The 26,678-nt window shown below is 40.1% G+C and overlaps 4 protein-coding genes across 9 annotated transcripts in view; 3 read left to right on the top strand and 1 right to left on the bottom strand.

Annotated features, from left to right (window-relative positions):
- Positions 1-640: 640 nt before the first annotated feature.
- Positions 641-1,852, top strand: LOC128878207 (NKAP family protein CG6066). Its single transcript, XM_054126228.1, has 4 exons — positions 641-758; positions 892-976; positions 1,067-1,455; positions 1,549-1,852. Exons 1-4 carry the CDS (start codon positions 673-675, stop codon positions 1,724-1,726), a joined length of 738 nt encoding a protein of 245 aa, XP_053982203.1. The 5' UTR covers positions 641-672; the 3' UTR covers positions 1,727-1,852.
- A 102-nt stretch (positions 1,853-1,954) lies between these two features.
- On the bottom strand, positions 1,955-3,054 carry LOC128878208 (thiosulfate sulfurtransferase/rhodanese-like domain-containing protein 3). Its single transcript, XM_054126229.1, has 4 exons — positions 2,765-3,054; positions 2,433-2,636; positions 2,192-2,354; positions 1,955-2,097 (listed from the first exon to the last, which is right to left on the bottom strand). Exons 1-4 carry the CDS (start codon positions 2,928-2,930, stop codon positions 2,043-2,045), a joined length of 588 nt encoding a protein of 195 aa, XP_053982204.1. The 5' UTR covers positions 2,931-3,054; the 3' UTR covers positions 1,955-2,042.
- Positions 3,055-3,169: 115 nt separating this feature from the next.
- On the top strand, positions 3,170-11,601 carry LOC128878206 (angiomotin-like protein 1). 6 transcript variants are annotated; one of them, XM_054126227.1, is made up of 13 exons: positions 3,170-3,764; positions 4,973-5,087; positions 5,177-5,358; positions 5,663-5,925; positions 5,978-6,173; positions 6,292-6,581; positions 6,669-7,069; positions 7,145-7,290; positions 7,367-7,692; positions 7,756-7,890; positions 8,126-8,307; positions 8,437-8,591; positions 9,854-11,601. In XM_054126227.1, the coding sequence occupies exons 2-13, from the start codon at positions 5,009-5,011 to the stop codon at positions 10,754-10,756; spliced, it is 3,258 nt and encodes a 1,085-aa protein (XP_053982202.1). In that variant the 5' UTR covers positions 3,170-3,764; positions 4,973-5,008; the 3' UTR covers positions 10,757-11,601. The 6 variants fall into 6 exon arrangements, with proteins under 6 accessions (XP_053982202.1, XP_053982197.1, XP_053982201.1 ...); XM_054126222.1 differs by having other exon boundaries at positions 6,289-6,581; XM_054126226.1 differs by having other exon boundaries at positions 3,170-3,939; positions 6,289-6,581.
- Positions 11,602-11,758: 157 nt separating this feature from the next.
- The window catches only part of LOC128878205 (nephrin), a 358,472-nt gene continuing 343,552 nt past the window's right edge, over positions 11,759-26,678 (top strand). Inside the window, exons 1-3 of the mRNA XM_054126220.1 lie at positions 11,759-14,526; positions 14,654-14,876; positions 15,093-17,081. Coding sequence (XP_053982195.1) covers positions 17,030-17,081 — 52 coding nt within the window. The 5' untranslated portion in view covers positions 11,759-14,526; positions 14,654-14,876; positions 15,093-17,029. The remainder of the gene's footprint in view (positions 14,527-14,653; positions 14,877-15,092; positions 17,082-26,678) is intronic.

Genomic DNA, 26,678 nt, shown 5'->3' with positions numbered 1-26,678 from the left:
TTGGAATCGCATTGTGTGAGAGAGAACTCAACAGTGTGCGATAAGGACATCTATAGAATGAATTTGCATCGTACGTACCTAGATGACGCCACCAACTATTATTGTCGTCGCCATCTAGCCTTGAAGAGGCCAAACTAATTTCGGAGTATGGTCAGCGCCTCTATCGGGAAAACGCCCAAGTTTGTCCTCGATAGTTCCTTTTTTCACTGCTAAATGGCGCCATTTTCAGTATTTTTTACCACCTTATGGTTATATACCGACACAAGTCGGTGATTGTTGGTGGCGCCATCCGTGGGAAAATGGCCAAGTTTGTAGTGAAAATAGTTCCCACCATTATTGTTAGATGGAGTTATCAAATAAAGGATTTGTAATTATTGCTGCATTTACATATGTATAAGCAGCTAAATGTTTAAATAATATATTAATATAATATATTGTAATGTTATAAAGCAAAGAATCGTATTAATTATGTATTTATGAAAAATAAAGAATAATTGATTCAAAAGTGACGGTGGTGCCATCGTACAGAATTAATAAAAACTACTTTCACTACAAACTTGGACGTTTTCCCACCGATGGCACCCCTAGTACAAAATTTATATATATAGTTATACTATAGTTCACTTTCAAATTTGACGTAAATGTATATGTAAACAGGAGGAAGAAGTTGCAATGGACGCACGAAGAAGAGATAGGGAACAAATTGGGTTATGTGGTGTTGACAGAATTTGGGGCAAATCGCCAACACGGATCGAAGAGTAAGAAATTACAGTGTTTTTTCTTAGTTCCCATATTTTCGCAATCTAAATTATTGCATCTAACATTAATGTCAATGGTTTTAAATATATTATAATTATCTTTGTCAGTAGAATGTTCGTATTGTTGTTGCAGTTCTGATGAAGATGAGGAGCTTCACAAATACAAGGACAGCATCATACTAAAAGATAGAAAAAGGAAACACGAAATGAAGAAGAAGGTACAAAAGCTTCATAAATTTGTAGAGAAACTATTTTCACCATTCTATGGTTTCCTCGTTTTGTTAAGTCTGTGGCTGTTTCTTTTTTAGAAAAGTAAAAAGATGAAGAAAGAGAAAAAATCCAAGAAGGAGAAAAAGAAAAAGCGTAAGAAGAAGAAGAAAAAATCAGACAGTAGTTCTGATAGTGATTCCGAAGAATTAGAATGGGTAGAAAAGAATGGATCTAACGATAAAGTAAAAGATAAGAAAGGATCTAGTTCAGATGACAGTGGTGATGAAAGTATACTAGGACCAGTTCAGAAACCACATGTCACATTATCAGCTAAAGACTTTGGTAAAGCACTTTTGCCAGGAGAAGGTGCTGCTATGGCTGCATATGTAGCAGAAGGTAAACGTATACCTAGAAGGGGTGAAATTGGTTTGACATCCGAAGAAATTGCTTCGTATGAATCTGTTGGCTATGTTATGAGTGGTAGCAGGTAATGTATTATATGGCCTATTATATGATTGAAAGTATTTAACATATTTATCGCATATATCATTAAACTATATTTATTTTTTGCTTTATACAGACATCGACGAATGGAAGCCGTCCGTATTCGTAAGGAGAATCAAATTTATTCCGCCGACGAGAAACGAGCATTGGCTATGTTTAGTAAAGAAGAACGGCAGAAACGAGAGAATCTTATTCTGGGGCAGTTCAGAGAAATGGTTAATCAGAAGTTAGCTCAGGAACAAAAGAATAAATGACGTAATTGTTTTATACGAAATGATAAGCTACCATTTTCATCAAATATGATATTGTATATAAAGATTTCGATTAAAATCACGAGCGATTAATTTCATTACCAATGAACGTTAATTGCGATATATGTATATATGTTTTTCGTTATCTGGTAATCTAATACCGTTTACTTGATATTACAATTATACAATTTGCTGTATACTTACCATTGAATAATATTAACACAACCGATGTTCATTTTGAACAATTTAAAACAATTTATTAGTAAATATGCCTAGATACATAAGAAACGATTATTATATACAAATCTAATATAAAAATCTATACCTTTTGATTACTCTCCCAATCTAACCATCCTCCAACATAATTGTATACACTGAAACATAAATAATGATGTTTGATTAGAGATATTGTAAAGCATATCTAAATAATCTATTAAGAGGCATGCAGATTTGAGGAAATTCAAGTACTTGTGATATCCAAGTCTTTGCATTTCTTCCAGTATCATTCCACTTCTTTTACCAGATCTGCAACTCAATATGACCCTTGTATCTTTTGTTGGTTTTTCTTTATTGAATCTTTCCTTAAAGTCTTTTTCGGAAAGATTTAGCAACGCATTTGAAACATCTCCCACTGTAATAACACAATTTAATTTTTAATCGAATAGTACAGTTATATTCTAATAATAATTTCAAAATAAAATATTCGTACTCGGTATATGAATACTTCCTGGTAATTTTCCAGTTTCGTCAATTTCGCTTTGTTCTCTGACATCGATAATTAGTACATCATCGTCATTCTGAGCCTTTAAAATGTCTTTATAATAAACATTAAGTTCCTTCGTATCACCCTCGCACATGGTATTAGAATCACTTTTAAAATATGTTGAAGTTGAGAAGCACAAGGTTGATCGATCTAAAAAACCATAGTGTAATTATTAAATAATATGTGATGATAATAATATATTATTACTATTTCTTTTTTTTGTTTATAAAGTACAGGTATGTCAAAACAACTGAACTGATTAACACTTGGACGATTACCGTGTACAGGAAATACTGTATGCGAAGTAATTTTTAACAATTTATCATACAAGAAGTTTTTTTGTATAATATATGAATCGTAGCGAAATGATCTGAAAGAAACGAAAGGTCTACAAAACTGTCTTATTTTGCTGTAAGTCATAATCAGTTCACGAGCACTGGACATTTCTGGTCCGTACACAATTATGCAATACGAATTGTGTGTAAACGGTCGCTGTTCAACATTTAAATACCATATTACTACATGTGAAAGCGCTATAAGTTAAGCTATGTTTCGAACAGGGTGTTAAATTTACAAGTATTATCGTATTACTACATCGTATCTTTTAAACACCTACATCGCTATCGTATAGTCGCATTTTCCGATGATACGAGAAGCGAGATAACGATATCACTTCGTATCAATTTCTATTAACAATAATGATAGAGTATATCAATGAACGCAACATAAGAATTTATATTTTAGAATGAAAGCAAAGAGAATCGTTACACATTAATTTGCATTACATGCTCTCCTCTCTATTAATAGTAACGCTTATTTTCATTTATTTCGAAAGTAAGAATCGCAAAGTACCGAAACAAAAGCCTACAGAAACATGCGAATAAACTTAGGATCGAGTCGTATCGTCGTAAGAACAATGAACTCGACATAAAATTCCTACCGAAAAGTAAAATGTGAAAACATTTGTTCGATTTGTACGAAAAAGGAGGACTCTTTATGACGATCGTAACGCGAGATAAAGAAAAAAAGAAAAAAAAAAAAGAAGCGTACAGATGACATTCCTCGTGCATTGCTTCGCAGTGAATCATCTACGGACGAAGAAAAAAGTTGGGAAAGTTTCGAAGAGCCAGGAAGAGTGTATCCCGTTTTCGTATACGTCGCGCCCTGATGAGGAATGCGGGAACTAGTAATTTTTATTTCTCGTGCGTGGAGCAGTAAAGTGTACTAATTTATTGAAATAATTACGACACTCATCCCGTTTTTGCACCTTCGCACAATGTGAGTAATCAGAGAACAATCTTGTACGGCCATCTGTTTACGTTACGATAACGGCGGCATGTGAAAATCCTCCTTGGCTACGTATCGAGGATATTCTTTTGTTTATTTATGCAGTCCTTCAAGTTCAGAAAGCTGCAAAAATATCAACGATTGCGTGCAAATGCAGCGTTCCCAGGTTCGTAACGGGCATACACCGACGGATCGGGTTCACGATCATCTCGTATAGTTTCCCGCTGTGATGTTGTACATCCACGAAAAATTCAATATCTCCGGATTATCAACATTCCAGAGTGTTGACACCTCTGTCAGAGTGCTCTGCTTTACCATTACTAGAATATCACCGTCTCTTTCTCGATCGTGCACTCCGCATAATACCCTCTCAGTTTCTGATATTCGAATGCCGCGTAGTGTCAAATAAGAATTGCACGAGTAGGTTTACGTTCCCAGTGGTTTTTGGTGCTCGGAAATGTGAGAGTGAATGATCCACGAGCAATTACCCGTGATCAATTACTCGCGTTCGTCTTCTCTACGAGTTTCGAGGTGAAGTGAAATATTGGTTGAAGTTAGAGCTAGTTAAATCGGACATATATCACCTTTGAAAATCGAGCTGGGCAATGTTTGAAAGAAAAGTATTTACGATACTGTTCACAAACAAATTCACGCCAACGTGAATGCGAGTAAAATGATATTTTTAATCCCAACGTGAAAACGTTAGAAGTAACATAGATTTATTGGAGTAGTTAACAAATGAGAAAAAAAGCTCATGGCTCTGAATGTTGGAGTATTTTACATACCTGAAATGTCTTTAATAAACTGCTTAAATGTATCTGTATGATTGATCAAATTATTCTGATCTATATTTACATAGTCCTCGAGAGTACGCAATCTAAAACTTTGGTATCTCTGGATTATCAACACACCAGAGTGTTGAGACCTATGTCAGAGTGCTGTCTCTTTCTTGATCTCAGAGTCTGTACAATTTTCTCTTGGGTTTCATTCTTGAATACCACTTAATGTTGGTAAGCTAAGTAATGTTTGAAATAAAAGTATTTGCAATGCTATTGCTTAAACAGTGAATGCCAATATGAGTATAAGTAAGGTACTTAATGTTCAAATATGAAAACATTAAGAATAACATATACTTGTAAGACAAGATAATTAAAAAGTGTTGAAAAAGTTACTCATGCAATTTAATACTGTATTTTCAGATAAAATACAGAAGGCATAAATGAAAAAATAAGAAAATGAGTTCTCTGCAACAAGGTAGCAGATTCTTGCCTTTTTCGAATAATAATATACAGAGGAAGCAATTATCGATGCAAGGTAGAGGAATATGAAAATCAAAATTGGCATATGCAGCAAATGATTATGTATAGCTAACATTTTTCTTGACACATGTATGTATTTGATAGGTGGTCTTCCGCAAAGCTTAAGTGGTAGTGAAACCGATGTTTCAACATCAAATGAGAATCTATCCAATGAAGATCGATATGTAATAAGACATACTGCACGTCAAGAACCCCAAGGTCAAGAGAATCAGCAGCAAAGTCCATCCAGATCTTCCAGTCACAAAGAAAATATACCAAATATACAAGTAAATAGGAATGAATTTATTTCTGGTTATTTATATAACTACATGTTATATACTTTCAATTATTATAAGAGCATTAAGTGTATGTCTTAATAATTGCATGGTATTTATCATCTCTTTTAATTTTCTAAAGTGGTAGTACTTTTTACATATCACACTATAATTTATAGCGCATCCTATTGTCCATGAAATAGGCGTGGATGTTGCCTAATGCCAAGTTACCTAGCTATGTTATTCTTACGTACCTCGAATTACAATCAGTATTATTAAGTATTACATAAGTGTAAACTGCTTTATTGCAATCCAGGGTAACCTACTCAACAGAAACAGTTTGAAGGACAGTTTGAATGGATCGAACAGAAACAGTCTGAAAGAGAATTTGAATGGCTCCAATCGAAATAGTCTGAAAGACAGCATTAATGGTTCTAATAGAAATAGTTTGAAGGATAACTTAAGTAATCGTACTAGTGTAGGTTCGAACAGGAGTAGTTTAGACGTGTCTACGAGCTCGTACAACACGCTCATCATACACAATGCTAACGATGATAGTTCATGGGTACCATCTGGAAGGTAATATAAATTTCTAAAAAAATAATTTTGATATTAATTACTTAACTCCTAGGTTGTCAGGTGTTGTAAGAGAGCATGGAGATATGGGTTACTTGTATTGCGATGGTGGCGGAAAAGGACATTCGAACAGTCCTACTATGCAGTCTTTATCGAATCTGTCTCACGAAGATCATGTTTACGAGCAACCTAGTAACGGAGGATGTCAAGAAATTACCGATATACCAGATGATTATTTAAGTCAATCGCAGGTGATTATTTAATTGACGTCGTAATACATGTAATAAACATGCGCATAGAATGTAAGTTATCGTAACGAGAGTAGTAAATAAAACTGATTTTCTATTTGCATATTATTACACCAAGCAGGTTTTAAAACATCTTGCAAAAGAAGTCAAGGTACCATCGTATAGTAAACTTGCGAACAATGGAGGAAATATCGATGTGAGAATGAGAGACAGCGATAGAGGAAAACAGAATGATAGCGAATCTGAAGACAGACCGCCACCTTCGTACATGTCCGTTTTACTACCACTGAAAAATAAATCGCGACTTGTTGGGCCAATGGAAAAGTTGACGTTATCAAGATCGCAGCCCGATTTGTCTAGAATTGGCAAGCCAGACATTGATAATTACAACTTGCGAACTACTTCTCCACGGTAATATAACAAAAGTTGTTAATAAAATTGTGTAACTTTTAACAAGCGTTTAGAATCGATACTATTTTATTGTATACATTTAAATAGCCCTCAAACGAAAGGGAGAGAAGAGACGGAATCCGCGGCAGCTGAAATATGGCCGCCGTCGGAAATGATTCAGATTGTTATTCAAGAAAACAGTGCCTTAAAACTAGAGTTGGAACGATGTTACAACAAAGTCGCGAAGTCTCAAAAATTGGAACAAGAAATTGCGAAAGTGCACAGGGCGCACGAAGAATTAGCAGCATCGTGCGAACGGAGGGAAAAGCTTGAACGAGCTGCAAGATTAAGGCTACAAAACGACTGCAGACGGTTAACCGAATTAAATCGTGCATTGAGAGATCAAATAGACTTACTGTCCGCACGCACCGATAGTCCGCCGATTGTGGAATCTATGAGAAAGGAGTTAACTCAACGCGAATTATTAATTGGACAATTGATCACACAAAGTATGCTTTACAACTCGTTAGATATTTAATTTACATTATATTTTATTAGTTTGTAATTATTAATGTTTACTTTAGATAAAGAATTAGCTGCAGCAAAAGAAAGACAAGAAATTGAATTGGCAGCGCAACGAGCAACGTTGCAGGAACAGCGTACACATATAGATATTTTAGATACTGCTCTCACTAACGCCCAAGGGAATGTCGTACGTCTCGAAGAAGAGGTAAATTGTTTATTTTACGATAAGATGCGCGATATTCGTAGAGTAATTGCTTACAAGCGCGTTTATTTTTTGACAGAGCCGGAAGAAACAAGTGTACGTAGAGAGAGTAGGCCAACTCCAACGAGCTTTGTCTTCTCTTCAAGCGTCTAGCGATAGAAGAGAAGAAACAGAACGACAGTTGAGAGGTCAATTAGAACGAGAGTTAAGGGAAGGTGGTGGCGGCGGTGTTAATGGTCATGAACAATCCTTCAATGGAGAAACGATCGCTGAGTTGAAACGACGCATACGCGAAAGAGACGAAAAAATTATGTCGCTCGAGGGTGACGTTACGAAGTGGGAGCAACGTTATCTCGAAGAAAGTGCATTAAGACAAGCTGCAATTGATGCAGCTAGTCTCCCCAAGTAAGTTTCGTCGCTTGAGTGAAAACATTAATTATTTGTAATATTTGCGTCTTTGATAATTAGGGACGCTAAAATAGCCGCGTTAGAAAAAACGAGTCAAGACGCCGAGAAGTTAATCGCGGAGGCACGTTCTGAAAAAATGAGACACATGGACGAAGTGCACGCTGCACAGAAGAAATTGGCCGATCTTGAATCTAGGTAATATATAATACATTTCTTGTATATCCTTATCGCTATCTCCGCGTCGTCTAATATTTTCTTTATAGGTTAAGTCTCTTATTTCGCATATTCTGTACCTGTCCCCTTTCTTTTTTTTTTACTTTACCCCAATGTACTCCATCCCTTACGATTTCTTCGTTCGATTACAATGATTACGAATTATAATTATTCCGCGGCAAGTCGACCTAATATCGATCAATCTTTCGTTGAACAGAATGAAAGATCTAGAATCGAAACTAGCTGAAAGGGATGCAATGATCAGAGTCCTCCAGAAACACACGTACGATAAAGATAGCAGTAGCAGTAGCGGGGTTGGTAGCTATCCTGCCGCCCACTCATCTCATTCGAGTACGTCCGCTGATCATCATACTGCATTGACGAGCACACCAGAACTTGGTAAAAGTATTTCCATTAAAAATTGCTTGTATGATTCTGCTACACGTTCATTTATTTGTATGCCATTTATATTAAATTGATAGCGACCGCTAAAGCAGTTTCTAATCTTAAATTTTCCGTGTTTAAAAGTGAGCAGTGTACTGGGCGGGGGCAGTGGCTACGGAAGTACTGGCTCGTACGGTGTCACGGAAAGCTATAAGTACAGGAAACAAGGAAGTTTCGAGCAAACAAATAAAAGTCTTGACGATCAGTTAAAAGAGCTGGACTCCCAGCTGCTTAGTAAGGTATGCAAAGTACAAGTAAACGTATAATTTTCATGTTGTTGGTATCGGTTTTTTGAAATCGCAGCCGTGCAAAGAACAGTTGAAAATAGTAAATATGATTTTATTTATTATTGCCATTCCGATAATAAATAACGTATTATCTGCGCTCGATATAATATTTTTATTTTGCGAATTTTGTATTTTAAAGTCTTTAGCATTTATTTCGTAGCTACAGCTGAATATGAAAATATTACCGATTGTGTAGTCAAAGGTATTCAAATGTTATGTTTGATTTAATTGTATGGTAAAGAATAGTTGGCGCGTGTCTTCTTTTTTTTATTGCATTCTATTATAAGGCTGTATCGACGACGCGTTAGAAAAAGTTCACGCGTAAGAAATACAATAATTAGCGAGTATTTTCCAGAATGAAAAATACATGAGCATAATTTTAATTATTAGTAGTTTAACAAACAAGCGATTCGATAAATTCAGTGAATATAAAAGATGAATATTTTTGATGCGCATCAACTATTCTTATATTGTGTTTACGATTGCCATTATTTGCATAACAATGTGTGCCTATTAATTCTTTATTTTTCAACAATTTTTGTATTGTTTTATTTTCTTTTGTCAATGAACGGTGTACAAAGTAAGTTTTTTTTTTTAATAAACCATCATGATTTTTCTACTAAAACAAATTCTTACGAGACTTACGTCAGCGTAAACTATATTTTCTGCGACAATGATATATAAAATGATCATGGTTGCTAATAAAAAGCGAATTTTGTATAAATTTAGGAGACAGTTTTTGTAGGTAATATGTAAAGAATGCACCCACCATTCATTTTTGTTCACAAACGCAGTAAACTTTTTTTTCACTAATACAAATCTTTGTGTGCCATTGATTTTTCGTTTTACAATTAACTAAGCAAGAATCGTGTGTAGCAACACATAGTTGGGTCGAAGAAAGAATCGACTTCCCATTTCGTATATCGATAGGGAGAATTCTTCGATTGTAAATAATATCGGTAAAGTAACAGTATGAGAGGAGCCATACTTGATTGTTGGGTCATATCCCATTAACCAAGTCGATTCTCTCTTCGGCTCGTCTGTAGATTAGACGAAGAACTCAACGTTTACCTTCCTCTCTTAAGCCAAACTAACCCAACCCATCCTGATCCCGAGTGATCCTAGAGTGTGCATGCGCTGTTGTGGCGAGCACTAACCCTGTTCCAGGTCCCGGATCTCCTCTCCAACGCAGGCGTTCTGTTCTCTTGTTTCAGCGGGCACTTTGCTGTTTTCCAGGATTCTCTAATCCAGGCACTGCGTCGCGAAAAGGAAAAATACCCAAGCCACTATTGGCGGGTGTAGATAGCACAGGTACCTCGAGCACCGCCTCGAGCAAGAGTCGTCTGTTGGACGACTCCGGGGGCGAGGTCTCGCCAGGTATAATGGAATTTGCGAGCGCGGCCTCGAGGCTGAAAGGCACTGTTTCGAGATTGTCGGATGGCAAGCCTGAAGACATGATGCTGCTGGAGAAACAAGGCAGAAGCTCGCAAAGACAAAGAATGCAGGAGGGCGAGACACGACGTGCCGGCAGCCTTCCTCCCAGCTCTCTACCACGGCCACCGAAGAGTTTGAAATCGACCAATTCGCGTTATTGTCGATTAAGCGACACGGAGACTCGCAAGAAGTCGGATCCAGGCCCGGCTCTGGATTCTTCAGCGAGCATGAAGGTACGGGACGCGAGCAATTGCACGATCGAGTACGGTAGATTCGACACAAAGGCCCAGCGCAGAAAGAAATCGTCCGGCACGGAGCCACTGGTTCCTGTCAATTCATCGAAGAAACCGTCCTCCACGCTCGGTCACGAGTACGAGCGTCTCCAGGGCGAGAATCTTCGCAAGAAGCAGCCATCCATCTCGGAGGTGAAGCACAGGGAAACGCAGAGCCGCTCGTTGATACCGCCGCCGTCTCGTCGTATCGGGGAGTACGGTCGTCTCAGCGAAGGTACTCTGAGGAAGCAGACTGGTTCACGAGGACAGAGTACCGGTAGCACGGTGAGCAGCAAGAGCGGAGGACGCGATTCTGGTGGCACCGCCAGCAGCGAGGCGTCCACTTCGTCGTTGCCACCTTCCAAGGCGAGATCAATACCGCGCCCCAGTAATTATCGCATTCAGTTTTGATTTCCAACGCTTACAACGGATTTTTCCAGTCTATTGGATTCTTTCAAGGGATGTTCCTCCGGACTAAAGACGGAAACATTTATTAAATCGGTGATTCTTAACTATCGTGCCACAGCGCATCGGTCATTAAAGTAGAATAAATCCAGATAAACACAGTAGTATATTACACTAGAGACTAGCATACTAGAATGTTTTGTCGAATTATATGGGATCTAGTTTCATGATCTATTAAACTGTGCCGTGAGCTTAGAAAGGTTAAGAACCACTGTATTTTCCAACGTATGTAAATTACATTTTCACACGGAACGTGTTAAATATCGATACGACGCGAATTGCCTTATCAGTCTAGTTCCGTTTTCATTCAAAACTTTACAGGCTGTTCTCGAGGGTATCTCGAAGAAGAACAATTTGTACGTCGAATGCGAGCGTTAAACCGCGTGTAAAGTAAACTGGAATACAGATTGAAAACAGATACTGATCGCAAAAAAAAAAAAAAAAGAAAATAAGGAAGACCAGATTCGAGAGCACCTATTTGCTTCGTTCTTCGGTAGTTCGATCGCACAGAGTCCTAAACGTGCGTATATGCGCGAGCAGTACGTAAACAGCCATAATAATGAAGCGCTAGTTCCCTTCGATACTGTTAAAAGAAGGTGAAGCCAATCGCACGATATAGCGAAGACGTGGTATATTGTTGCGTAGCGATAGTGCATGACCTAGTCATTACCAAAGTAACTTCTACTATGAAATGGAATTGATTTCCTCTTATTTCGTATGCACCGTGCCTACGCCTCAGAACTGCGGCCTTTTATCAGATGTATTCATCGCGGAAAAAAAAAAAAACGAAAGATGTGCCTTGTAAGACTGCGTAAATGCTCGGTATAACTATAGGATAAGAGAGTACGTTCAGTAACTATCGAATCGGAAGGACGAGTGTTCTTCAGCCAAACGTCAACGCGTGGATGCCGTAGTAGGAATAAACTCGATTGGCCACTCGAGGTCATCGAGGGGATTACTCCCACCACACTGTTTTACTACTTTACCGCTCCATCTGTTGTCACTTCGCGCAAATTTGCAGGTATCCTAAGTAAAAAGAGTATAATCGGTGAACTACTCGAAGGAGACTCGACATTTTCGAGGGTACAAACCGTCAAATAAGTTTTTTGACACTCGTCGCAGCAGTGTTTTCCAAAGTAGGTGTGCGCGATCCGTAGGGGTGCGCCTGACAATTCACGGGAGGGAAGGGGGGGGGGGATGCGAGAGAAAATTGTTCGTGTAGAAAAAATGTGAATTATTTAAACGTCTCTTTCTATTAATACATTCATCATCGGAGTTTAACAACTGTAGGAGTATATTTTTCTTGTAACATTTTAAATATACCACTTATCTCATTTAATAAACGCCCCTGTTTCTGAACTTTAGCTCAAGAAAATTATGCAAACACGTTACTTGCATTTTTTTTGTGACTTTCTATTTTGTATCACGTTATTTGTATTATATAGTGTTAGTAAATATCATTTATTTATTTGTCCGAGAGCTTTGCGAGCATTTGAATTTTAAAAAATTCCGTACGTTATACGATAAAGGATTACGTTAAAGAATAATAATAATAATAATAATATTATTCGGTGTTTGAGCGTTCAAACAACGTTGGAGCCGAAATCACTGACGCCAGAATACCGCCATTATGTTTGTTCACGTATAATGTATACATAAAAAAAAATTTCATTTTGAAGCTTATCGTATGTTTTATTCATAGTACAAAATTAATTGCGATCGAGTCTACGGTATTTTTATAAAAAAAATTCGTAAATATACCCAGCCTCCATTTTGTCGCCGTCAAGGTGACGTAGACTTTAAAGATAACGCTGCAGTAATGGAAATCTTAGCGTCATGCATATGTATGATATAGGAGCTCTATGCGTTAACCCCTTCGTGCTCACAATATCGTTTTTTTTTGGGTGGGGGTGGGTGGGTGGGGGGAGGGGGAGGGATTATTCTTTAAAGGTAACGCACCATTTGTAACTATATTCAATGCGACTTTTAATAAAAATTATAGCAAAAAAGAATTGTATCGGTGCATTAGAAAGAAAAAAAATATTTGTTCCGTATAGGTTCCGGCACGAAGGGGTTGAAACGGTCCAACGTACGGAAATTCAACTGTCCACCGAAGAATACCGAAAGGTTAACCATGCCGTATTGGGTGCATTCAGCATGAGAATTATTCAGTCAATTAATTCAGAGAATCAATCATTCAATAATGAGAAACTATCTAATGATTCTCTTGGATTCTTCGTTTCGAATAGACTAATCAAAGCAGAGAATCCAAGAGAATCGTTCAACAGTTGTCTCTGCTGTATGCACCTATTCTAGCTTGTGGCGACATCTGCCGGAGTCGTCTTAAAATACTATCGAATCGATTTCTTTTTGAAATGCCATCGATCAACCGTTCACTTTACTTTTATCGTCTTTACGTCGAAGTATAAGCGCGGTAAGATCGCGAAGCACATTTATGCGACACAATTTATCGAAACATGTGATTCTCGCGTGGCATCGTTGGGAACGCGTTACGAAAAATAGAGGTTATGGGTACGGTTGCGGGGAAAAAGATAAATATAAAGAGTGACAAGAAAAAGGTAAATAGCTTTAGGTAGTTTGGTAGTCCGTGATGTCATTCACGGTTGAACAGGTGGCCTTGAGCAGACAGTTGAATTTACGTTTACCATACTGTCCAGAAAGTAAACAGAAATCGTCCCCGGGGGACTTGACTCCCGACATTCAAGTGCGCTATCGTTTTTCTCCCTAACTGTATGCACAGCAAGCATAACCTCGCTATGTTTCTTCCAACCGAGTGTACGGGCTCCTTGGATTCCAAACAAAGAGGTAAGACAATGTGGGAAGCTGAAATTTATGCGTCTCCAAGGCTAATACTCCATTTACTGGCGCGCGTGCTATGTCACCACGTCACAGGGGCTTTCAGCTCATATATATACACATAAGATTGTATTGTATCGTGTTTGTACGTATTATAACAAATTTGCCAACGTTGGTGTAGAACTTCTCTGTTATTAGTCTAGAATGTATCGATTTTTTTCTTAACCATAAACTTTTAACTACAAAGGAAAGTTTCGTTCAATTTTCTTTTTTTATAGAACAGAATTTACGTAAAGTTCGTTTAACATTGAATATATTTTAGGTACGTTTGGAAACGATAAACAGAGCGAAAACTTGCCTCGTATTAAGAGCGGTACGACTGTTAACGTATCAGTATCTGCCACTGTAGTCGAAACGGAACCAATTGGCCTGCCAAGGTCATCGAGGCGTTATCCACACCCACGTCGTTTGACTACAGCGCCCTGATATCTCTTGTCTCCTCCTTTGGCGTTCGCTGCAACCGTTCCCCCTCTTATACACCCTCCCTCCCCCGCCTCTTCGTAGCTTACATCAAAGTCACCAACGATGTTTTCATCGACACTATTCCACCGACATCGACTTTGACCGACGTTGTGTGCTCATCGATTTCACATTTATTGACTTGTACGTACCGATGATGCATTAGACCGAGTCTCAAATTTCCCGACAAAGACCAGACACACTCTCTCTCTCCATGCTATCATAAAACAAAAGATATGCGAAATCAATGCTCGTCGAGTTCTGCGCCTGGTATGCCAAAATGTAGAAGAAAAAAAAAAATGAGAAAAGAGAGCAACGGTTGTGAATGCGGAGGTAAAGCAAATATTTAACGCTTTTCGTCAGTCTATAGTTGATATAGTGTGAGTATTGTTTAATCTTTTTTGCCTGGAGATTATCATTTCTGAAATACTTCGAACCTTATGGAATGGAAATATTCTGCATGCATTATATACGTAATTTCGTATAACGATGCAACGTTTATCATAGATAATTACGCGAGGGCTTGTACTCTCCAAATTGTAACGCACACTGGATTGCCAAGTGCGTCAAGTATGAAAAAACGATGAATGTCCATGTTCGACGCGTAACCCCTAAGGCGCGATTGGGATTGGGACCATGTATATTCTGTACGGAAAGAATTATGATACAATTAATTATAGCGTATTAAATATTTGGTTTTAATTTTCGAAAATAATGGAAGCGACAAATGGTGCGTATTCTTTTACGAATAAATTGAAAGTATTGGAAAATTTTGTAGGTAATTTACCGTAAATCGTTCATGTATAATGTGTACTTATAAAACATGATATATTTTAAACACGCTGGCACACTGGCGAATCGTTTACGGTAGATTAGCTATCAAATGGCCCAACATTATTACTTTTTGATAACAGATCACGTTTATCTATTATTTTTCACTTTAAAGGTACAGAATGAATTTCTACGCCTAAATACACGTACAGCTTCGTTATCATGGAGAAGAGGCTGAGACAACTTGGAGGCTGGTAATTTAACGTAACGAAATGTGGAATAAATATAATTCATGTTTCAAAGGCGGAGTATTAATTTCTGTGATTATTTTTTCTGTGTAGAATCGAGCACGCCTAATTTTGACGAGGTTTTCCGTTGATTTTCCGCAACTGCGTTGTTCTTCTCATTCTCATCGTGTCAAGTGCTTTGCGTGCGCACTGCGCTCACCATCCGTAGGGGTTGGGAGGTGCAGTCGGATGCTGGTCGTCCGTACGGCTCGTGCCACTTCGGCTTCCCTCGGCAATCTCCGTGGATCTCTGCGGGGGCATAGGCCTCCTTCCCTTCCGAGCAATTCCACAGTGTTCACACTCCCGCGTAGGTGTGCGGCGGTACATGCGAGTTTTATTTCTTCGTCGCGCGATCCAGTGACGGGTACGTGTTCGTAACAGTCTCTTTCGAATTACAAGTGATACGCGAATCGCACGCTGCCTCTGTCAGGATACCGGTGAAAAGGCACGCATGGCAAACGACTGCGCGGTCGTTGGAAAATTGACATCGGTGAAAACGGAGCGAGGAGAAGAATTTGGAGCGCGCATGGGAAAACCGGCGAAGAAGAGGGATGACAGTCGGCGTTCAGAAACGAACGACAGTGAACGCGAGATAAAATCGACGTGATAATCTGTCGTAGACATCGAGTGAGATCGCCTGCTTTGGATAGCGAACGTGTCGAAGAGCAGTGATATCGAGTTCTTTGACAGTCTCTCACCTGTTACAACCGGACTCGCGGATACAGTGTCAGGCCTAACATCCACGCGTTGGATAGATCCCTCGAACGCGTCGATCGCGAACCTGTGTCTTGAATCACATCTCGCGTTTGGATAAGAGTACGTCGTGCGTCAGCACCGACTGAAAAGCGTGCCGGGAAAAACGCGATGCACCGGCGGAGTTGGGTAAAATTCTCGTTTGAATAAATAATTCGTATAATCGAAGTATAAAATGACAATTATATTTCGCGTCGAGTAAATCGCTACGTAGAGACGCGAGTTATCGAAGTGCGCGGATAGACCAACGGAACCCTCCAACCCCCGCGGTTTTCTTTGGACGCGAAAGATGGGAAAAACTCTCTAGATAGAAATTTCGGATGACAAGTCTCGAAATAAGTGGAATAGGAATAATGGTTTGAATAAATGGAATGAAACATTTCGCGATGAACGAGTGAATCGGTTATCCGTACGTGTAACATCGTAATTTTGTTTCCGTGGAACTTTGTTTGATTTTCCGTTTCGGTTTTTCAGCGCGAGTCAAGACGGTATCTCGATCGAGGTTGCCGATCGAACGTTGGAATAATCGCAACGCTGTGATTCTATCGGTGTAGTCGACAGCGAGAAACGCGAGGATTACCGGAGCAACGTGTGTCGTGGAAAAGACCGTGGATCGAGTTTTAACGAAAGATACTCGTGGACGACGATCCCTCGCGGCGGGGCTTGTTACACTTTTGCGATGAATGCTCGAGAGCGGAGTGGCTAAGAGCATTTCGAGTGAAATCACTGGTGAAACGTTCGAAGTGGGTATGTACTTTGTGGAAAGTACTTCTTCAATGGCGACGATAAAGGTTAACGGTTAAAACGTGAAATCGATTTCCGTTGAAATCTGGTTTTCGCTGTTGGACACTTTTTAATGCCTATAAGTGACACGTTACGTATAGAGAGCTCTGCGGACTGTCAAGCGATAGCAGTTATTTTTTGTTCTCTCTTGCGAACGAAAATACGTTCGGTTGTATGCAAGTGACCCCTAGTGTTTACATACGTTCTATCGTGTACGGAGTGTTCATCTATGTTCCTGTAGCGGACTATCGAGCTGACCACGAAGGACTACGGAACGAAACCATCCACGATGAGGCTGATCCTGTTTCTCGCCGTTTTTTCCGCGACGACCCTCGTAAAAGGTAAGTGCCCGATGTTGGCAGTAATTTTCAATTCTCGATGTAATCGTCGGCATGCGTACCGCGAAATTTCAAATCGTTTGCAAGTTACAAATTGTAACTGTAGTTTAAAAATATTTGTTATATCGTATTACAACTTTTCTCAACCAGATTACGATACATCTATATAGATACAAGTCTCGATCTAATGGCCGTTACATTTTATCCGTATATACGAAGTTTAGTAGCGAACATATTTTTTTTATTGTCGTTGTTCTAACAGGCTGCGCGTATACTTGATAATTATCAGGTGTGGAAATCAATGTTAAGTACCAACCTTCGTAGTATCGTAACCCAACATAAACAAACAAAATAAACAATTGTATGGTTTCTGTTTACAATGAAATCGTAAGTTTACCGTTAAAGGCACGCAAGTAATTTCTACACCTAATATAATCAAAAGGTTATCTAGCGGAGGGGCCCCTTACGCACCTGTTATCCCCTCCACGCGTCGCAGCGAGGCATCTGCGCCGTCGCAGAACTTAATTCTACGAAGGCCACCATGACAGGGTACCAGTAGCAGGTAGCAGATGCCACGCGCGACGTACTCGGTACATTATACTAACAGCAGAAGGGTAGTGGGGGGGGATTACTCTGTCTCTTGAGAAACAACCGCGTCTATGTAACTAATTAAACCGAAGGGAACCTCGATTTTCGATCGAGACGTTTATTAACGCTAAAACCGGTCAATTTCACATACGCAATCGAAACATAATAAAGAAAATTCAACGGGGAATTGGATCGTCGGAGAATCGCGCGAAAAGGCGATCATCGTCCAATCGTTCAGCTAACCAATCGCTCGGTAAATGGAACCGTGATCTATCCAAAGCAAACGTGGTCCGGATTTCTCGTGCTTTTTTTCCACATTGTATTTCTCCACCGTTGTTTGCATATATTATACGGCGACCTATTTCGTTGTTTATTGCACGACACGCGTTATCGATATCAGGGAAATTCAGTCGGTCGGAAACAAATAACACGTCCACGCGATTCATCGCGTTCTATTCGGCGCGTTCCTTGGCTGGGGAATATTCAATCGTTTCAGGGTTTTTCTTTTCGTTAAAATCGAATCAGGCTCTAGTGCAAATAGATACAACGCCAAGAATATTATAAAAATTTGTATACGGGCTAGATTTTATCCCGAAAACACCCACAGAAATTTTGGGAAGGCTAGGGTACCTGAAAGCTAAGAAATAAATGTTTCAATTGTTTACTTTTGAACGTGGGCTCTTATGGGAAAATGTGTTTTCAACGCACTCAATTACGTGCTGCAAAGTAATTGACATCGAGATTGGATCGAAAATTTTATGCGTAATAGAAAAATATCTAAAGAACATGTATTGATTTACAAAATACTCCGCGGGTACTTGTAGTATTAATAATAAATTAAAGAATACTACGATAATGCGTTTTGTCTTCTGCTATTGACATAGTATGAGAGTGCGTTAAAATACAAACAGTACTGTAGTTTGTCTGAAAATAATTGATTTATATTACTTGATACAATATAAATATAATAGGTATAATAACGACTAAATATCGATGTTTAACATAATTTTTTTTTATTTTGATATAAAATTACGAACTGTAGACTCTACAGTGTAGAGCCTCCTTAATCAAATATTTGGGAAGTAGTTCGCGCAGTAGATATAGCATTCTATAGTATAACTAAGGAGATTACGCCGTCACCAATCGGACCAGCTTGCGAACTTCTCGTCTCCGCATAGTAGTCTTCCCTCGCGATCCAGATAGGGCAAACCCTAATTCCATCCGCGGCTATTGCATAAAATAGTAATCGCGTAGTTGTCCGAGGGTTAGGAAAAGTCCGTAGGAAAAGTTTCGTTCGCAGCTCGAGCGTCGAACGCGATGGTTTTAATCGAGTTTCAGAGTCGTAATATGCTTAACGAATTCTACCAATTTTTTTTTTCCCCTTCCCGGAGGTCCGGAGGGAAATGGCGTCGCGCATCTTCGCTCAGGGGAGAGAACGAATTCCCGTTCGAAGTTCCCTGGCTGCGCAGAGACGTATGCAATTCAGAAATGAGATTTTGACTTCGTTTCTTCTTTTTTTCGACGGCTCGTTTCCACGACTCTTGCAATTCCCCCGGCTCCTCGGGACGACGAGTTAACGCAGACATCCACGATTTCTGATCAAACGCAGACTCCGCGTTAATCATGGTTGCGACGAAGCGCGAAAATGGTCGTCCGTGAAACGGGGAACCAGATATCGTGGAATCCTTCGGTGTTCTTTGGGAAACAGAGTTAATGAACGGTGAGTATCTTGCCAGTATATACGTTGAAAGCGTATAGATCGCTGATCTATCGGATCAAAGGGTATACATTTCTCCCCTTAATGTAACGTTTAATAAACTATCGTAAAATAGGAATTTTCTATTTAAAATAATTACATACCAGATTTGCTCGCATTTGTTAAGATAATTCTTTTTCTTCCTCGGAAGCATATTTATGGCGCTCTATCATCGATAAATTACGAGCGATGGTAGATATTAAATCGAGGAAGAAATTGCCAGACTTCCTGCTCTTTCGTATCACTATGTTTAGAGTAATTAACATAGCGGTAATCGTGGATAGTTTAGCTCGTAACGGTACCAAGCACTCGACTCGCGAGACGAAATAGATCGCGATCGAAATCGACCGATAGCAATTTTCGAATTTAAACGCATCTTCGAGTTCGATGAAATACTAAATGAGCTAGACGGGGGCCCAATAGATGAGAAGTAAGAGATACTGCAAACAGTATTAAAACAATGCAGGTGTCATGTAAGACGATAATAAAAACAATGAAAATAAACTAGTAATAAGTAAGTAGGGTATACATTTCTAGAAGTGCAATAACTTTGTAGAATAAGTTACGCACTCTAAATAAATGAATGATGAAATACTTCATTATGGATGTTATGCATACGTAATAGGGAGCGTTTAATTTCGGGATTGTTGTCGTACGGATTCCTCTCTGCGTTTATATTTTAAACGAAACACGTTGTCTTCGCGCTTCTTTGGATATTTCGCGGGTTATGTACGAGTACAAACGAGACACGGGGTATCGCGGAAACGAAAGTCCGCGCGCAACATTTCTTGTCGTTGATATTCCCGTCGAGGTCTCGAGCACTATTAAAAAGAAGTTATGCGACCGTACTTACGTATGTACGTACACGTTTTCCTTTCACCGTGGTCGAAAAATGGGAGTCTGATCGCTCGAGAAAATATCGAAGAAAGAAAGCCGCGTATTGTCCGCGCACGTGCACACACATACACGCACGCGTACACGTATGGAACGACGGTTGGCAGCGAAGAATGTTAATTACAAAGCGGTTGCATTTTATACATAATTACGGAGCCACGAAACGTCCGCTGCCGTTTCGCGCCTCTTCATCGACTTTGTCGGCGGGAAAAGGTGCAACTTCTGGTTTTGTCGCGTGTTACAACCGCGTAGTATTAGAGTTAATATCTAAAACTCGGGAGGAAAGAGCGCAAGAAATTCTCTTTGATCCTCTGATGTATAAGGATTATTTGATCGTCAAGCGAAAAAGATTTGTTACCTCTGAAACAGTAATTAATTAATAAATGTTTCTCTTAGTTTACATAGTTTCGGTTTGAACGAACAAATTGCACACGATTTCATTTACAATCAGTTTCGCAATTCTCATGTCGTTCCCGTTGGCCGGTTTCGCGACGTACGAATTTAAAACAAAATGACTTTAGAAATAGAGAGAAAAGCTGGCGAAGATGTCCGAGTTAAATTATTATTCGGCCGTGGAACGGCGTACAGTTCAAGACTCGAGGTAGAAATTCATTTTGATACGAATCCCTTTTCTTTTTCTTTCTTTTTTTACCCCGTTTTTTGGCCCGTGTGTTTAAAAGAAACATAATTACGGAACGGCTTTATCTCTTGTTACGTTTGCCTTGCCTCTGGCGTTGAAGCTTGGAAAAATTCGCAGTTAATTTACGAAAGTGCGCCGTGTTAATGGTCCCGTTATTCTATGAAGAACTGTCGGGAGGATCGTTAAATTGTTGGCGAAATTGTTCAGGATGTCGCTAATTTTTATTCCTTTCACTTTGCAATCGGTATACCTACATACGTGTCCTCATTTATAAAATTAAATTACCGAATACTTTTCGATCGAAGAAAATACAATGTATATTATCGATAACATTGCGTTCTGAAATTTTTTCTGAGTTTCCATCGGGTCGATGTCGATTTATAAAATGGCGCAATTTACAAAGTTTACAACGTAAATTTGTACGATTCAGAACGAGAGACTTGCTCCGTTTATTCGCTGGTCATTCAAGATGGCACCTCATCGGTAACGTCATACCGCGGGAATGTATTTCTTTTTTCTCCGGGTGTAAAAGAATTTATCAGCCCTGAAATGTACAGAAATTACGAGGAAATAATTCGTTACCTTCATTTCCGCGTGTTCGTGATAATTACGGTAGGCGACACGCCCGTCGTATTACGAAGTTTTGGACGTGAAACAGCCGTAACAAGAGTGGGCCGCATGTTTCATTAAAAAAACTGTCCCGGCGAAGTATTCTCCTCTCAATGTCGGTACCTCGGTACTTTCATACGGAGGATGACGAGAAGAATAGATTTATGTAAATAGAAATATGTGGTTCCCATTTGAAAAGGAGATGCAATTGCATCTCGCAAGTGCATCGTTGCACTTGGAGGGAAAAAACGTGAAGTCGTACGAAGTTATGGCTCCTTAAAGCATTCAACCTTTTCGTCTGCCGTCTTCCTGTGTCTGCCACCAGAAAAGAAATATTACGTGTTCCAGTTTCTGGAATTGCTTTCCATTCTAAAGAAGCGTGGGTGGACGGTAAAGCTACTTTGGGCAGTTCCGTTGGTATTCGGAGCGATGAAAAAAAAAGAACGGTTGCCGAAGACGCAATTAATTTCGACACCGATACAATTTATTCGACTAATTTTCATATCGTTATTAAATTGTTTGGTAGCTTGTATCTTTTATATAATTTTACTAAGAATCGAGATAGAGAACTTATATTTTTAGGGAATTGGTTTTTAGTTACTTGAAAGCATTGGAGGCCCCTGCGAGCGATGAAATTCGAAAGTCACTCTGTTGGACGATGCGTAAGTACGCGATCCAGATCGCGTCGAAAAAGAAGCGAACGCGCGAATCGATAAGATTCGCGGGTAGGGAGAATTTGCACGGTGAGCGGGATTAGTCGAAACCTAGGATTCTGTTTGCGGATGATTTCTGCACGGTGAAACTGAGATTGTCTATTTTGCGCGGACTACCAGCTCGAACGAGTTCCTACGGTTGTCGATTTAACCTAACCGACCTCCTGTTACATATGGATACACGAATAGTTGCGATAACCTCGTCCAATAGTTATGGAAATTCGTATTAATTCCGCGACGGTAGTAACACACGAGCCAAAACGGGCTCCGTTGGGAACGAGAATCGATTCCGTGAACCATCGCGACTCTTATTTGTTCCGCAACCTTTGCGTTGGACAAAAGAAAAGTTTCTATTTTCTATGTATCGGGGGCAGAAATTAATACTATCCTTCTAATAAAATATCGATAAATAAAGTGACTATTCCGTTCGAGCTAGAGTAGACCATTACGGTTTAAAGTTATCCGTCGATTTTTGCTCGCAGTTTATTACGGTTAAAAAATTCACGGCCGACGAAAAACGAAATTAAAATAGTTATTCTCGTGGTGCGCAATTTCCAACGGCTCCACTTTCTCCAGGAACCGCATATCTAATATCACGCTCGCGCGTAGATTTTTATTTCCGAAAGTGCAACAAAAGAAGCTTCGTGAAATATTAGTACGTCTCCAAAAAGGAGCAAAAGCGCATCGAAACACGCAAGCGCGTTCGCGGTAGATTCACCGAAAATGCAATATTTCTCACGAATTTTCGCCAACGTGAACTTACGGGACATGTTTCAGTTTTCACTATAAATGTGGCGGAGCTAAATTGGCTGGCATTTTTCTCCGAACCGAATTAGCTTGCGAATCAGAAGTTGCACATTTTTCTCCTCCTCTTGTATTATCATTTCCATCCGTTTTAATTTACTTAATCGAACATTTGGTGTATTTTAGTAATATACTACGTGCAATAACTCAAATTTCTTATTTTTTCTGACAGCGAATAATATTATTCGTTCGAATGCACAACAGGATTAGAAATCGCTTCGGATTCGAATCATCGAAAGAAAACGCTCGCCGATATCGTAACAACGAACAAACATTCGAGATTCGTTTCTATTTAAATCTGTTACGCGTAAATCTCGGAGTAGCCGAGACAACCGGACGCGCGAGTATCGAGAAAATTAAGGAAAATTAGCGAGATAATATTTTCAGCCGGTATTCGATTTGCACGGCGGATGCAGCGAACGATAAAGTCCCGAAGCGAAGGTTACGCCGCGTATGAAAATAAATGGAAAAGGCGGGATAAATTTTTTACGCGGCCGCGTCCGTTTTCAGGAAAATTGATTTCGAAGTTATGCGGTTTTTCTCGAAAGCTCGTGCATCACGGATAACTATAAAAGCTCAGCGAAGTAGGATATGAAACTTTACCATATTCCCCTTTCGCGCTCTTGACTCCCGGCCAACAGATTTTCATTTCTTTAAGCAATTGGGTCGTTGTTCGCGAAATAAATTGCTCCGAAACGGTCGACTTGTAAAAAGGTTATTGAAAGTGTTCTCCTACGTTTGCCCCCTCCGATACTGATGGAGTTACGGTAACGAAGCTAGGCCTTGGGAAAAATGGGAGAAAACAAGTCACATGGCAAATGTTTCGATTAAATAAATGGAGCCTTGAAAAAAGTTACACCCTCCTGAAGTTCGATTGGTAAAACGAGATTTCGTGCGCACGAACCTAGTAGTCGGGGCTTTTAAAATATTGGATGTCTCGTTCGGAATGGGTCCTCCAATTATTTTTAGTAGTTTGTTTATCGTCGGGATTGGTGGACACGATTCCGACTCTTTGCTACTGATCGGGAATTTATGCGATACACGCTTTAATTTGCACGAAGTAATCTTCGAGGTACGTTGACGATCCAATAAGGCGGGTGGAGCGAGGAAAAAGAAAGTTTCCCTCCTCGGCATCCATTCTGGCTCGCGCGGAACGTGAAACCAGCGGGGTCCTCGCGAAATCGGATATCTGTCTCGAATCTCGTCGATACGGGGAAAGATCGATACGCGGAATCTTGCGACGCGTTCGGAAAGCATCTAGGAAACGAATGAGAAGTCGCAGCGAAAGAACATAAACCATAAGAGTAGAAGGGGGAGGCCGAAGGGAAGACAGAGTCGCGGAGATAATGCAGAGGGGGTGGATTCCGCAGACACTCGATCCCCTGGCACGCACACGTGGGATCATCCCTTCCGCACCTACGCGTCCCTGGTCCTCTTTCTCCTCAGGAAAGACCTCGACGTGTAGTTAACCGTTGGCGCGACGCTTTGGTTCTGTGCACCCTCTTCTCTCCCAATTCTTTCTTCTCTTTCGTTCTCTTCCCAATTTTCGTTCCTCTCTCTCGCCGCTTCTCCGCATAAAGCCCCGTTTTCACGGAAGTTCGCGACTTCGAAACGACGCGTTCGCTTATCCACGCAGGTATCCGGGAAGACGTTGAGGGATGGGGTGGAATTTGTCTAGGTCTAGGACAAACGAAACGGTAGTTGATATCGTTCTTCTGAAAGATTCGTTACGACTGTACTTATTTGTTACGAAACATGTCACCATGAGAAGCGGAGAAATCTATAAATTGTCGCCATTGTAAGCCGCGATGTTCTCTAAGTGACGCGTGGTTATCCCCGCCACTTGTGGGAATTGCTGACTCGGAGGTCTTACCTTGGCTCGGCTCTGTCTCGGATCTCCTTGATTTCTTACCGAATCTTCGAATCGATTGATACCTAACTCACCAAATAAAAATGGAATCTTGACTAAAACATACGTTCAACAGTGAAACATATACTCTTGGACTGTCTTAAATACCTGGAATTCCGTATTAAAATCCAAATTCGTTTGAAATCAGAATTTTTGTTAAAAACGACGATTGGTCACGGTGCGGCACCGGAATCCGGTGAAAACGGAGCTTTAGCCCGTGGTTCGGTTCGAAAGCTGGCTTCTGCTCGCGCGGAACGCGGGCTAAATGGAATGGCAGAAGTACGAGCGCCAAATGTCTCTGTCTCTGGCGGCGTGAAGTTAAAAGGGGGATCGCACAGGGGATGAGGCAACCCCGGGGGATGAGGTGGACAGATTGCAGACGGGATACGAGGAAACGGATACGCGTTCCTGTTCGAAGCCACTCGATTTCGCAGCCGCTCGCGATCGCATCGCTTTCGGAACGTATGAATTGGATTTTGGTCTTCTGGCTGCGCCCAGTGTTTGCCGTTGGATCTCTTGTTGTTCTCGCGTGATTAACACATCGACAGCGACAGGGAGTTTCACTTAAAGAACCGAATAAATTAATTCCGAAGATGAAAAGCTAAATAAAATAAATCTGGAATAAATCCGGAAAATTTCTATACAGAAATATCGTATTTTTCACAAATATCAGTCCGACAGTCAACGTGTTAAAGGATTCGTGTGAATCATGGTTCATAATAGAAATTAGGAAACTTTGTCGACTAAATTTTCTCCTCGATGCATTCCTTCGAGTTTCCACTGAGTTTTTAATTTCTTGGAACTTAAATGCTGAAAAATTCCAATCAACGTAGCGGCAGGACAGCTTTTCCGTAGGAACGTCGTTAGAAGACGCCTAGTTAAGAATCCTAAGGTACGATCTGCAGTCGACGCCACGACTTGTCGGTTTTTCCTGATTTAAACATCCAAATACACGACGGTAACGTTTATCGAACCTTCCCGTACAATGGGACACCGTGCACTCTACCTGAACTCACGTCAGCAGAAGTACTCTGGTTTTTCTTGCTTCCTGGACGGACATGACTTGCCTACCGCATCTCGCGCATTCCTTCCTCTCGTTGCTACGTTCAAAGCGCGCACGAAGGAATCGTGAAAAACTGGTTTTCACCGATTAACAACAAATGTCGATCAAGGGAAACTTTCGATTTTGAAAGAGGACACTTTAAGGTACAGACTCGTCCATTCTTCTCAGATCACTCGACTAAATACATTTATTAATAAATGATTAAAGTAGAGATCTATCTAGAATCGTACGAATTAATATTAAATTCCATTTCGTAAAAATTAGGAGCAAACTCTGTCCAAGGGGGCTGCTCCGTTTGCCACGTGAAAAGCACGGGGTGAACCCTGAGGAACGAAAAAACAAATTTTGGTTGGCATATTCGATGGAATAGTTTCCGAGAAAAACAGATTGGAACACTTTAGGCGAGACACTCGGTATATCCCTTTAGCTGACCATGATCCACACATGGTGCACGACTGTCTCCCAAGGGGACCTCGAGTGCCCTACATGTGGCATTTCAGAGGTTTCCAAACTTTTTCAATTGCTCGCCATTCCGCTTTATCTGCCTCCAATGACTTTCAATATGAAACCAGAATGCACGACGAATGAAAGACGAATACTTCTTGGTCTGGGAACTCCGATAAT

The sequence above is a fragment of the Hylaeus volcanicus genome, chromosome 6, assembly GCF_026283585.1.
Source record: "Hylaeus volcanicus isolate JK05 chromosome 6, UHH_iyHylVolc1.0_haploid, whole genome shotgun sequence".
In the NCBI taxonomy this organism is placed as follows: domain Eukaryota; kingdom Metazoa; phylum Arthropoda; class Insecta; order Hymenoptera; family Colletidae; genus Hylaeus; species Hylaeus volcanicus.
The sequence above is the reverse complement of the archived record's forward strand: the minus strand, read 5'-3'. Positions and strand labels throughout refer to the sequence as shown.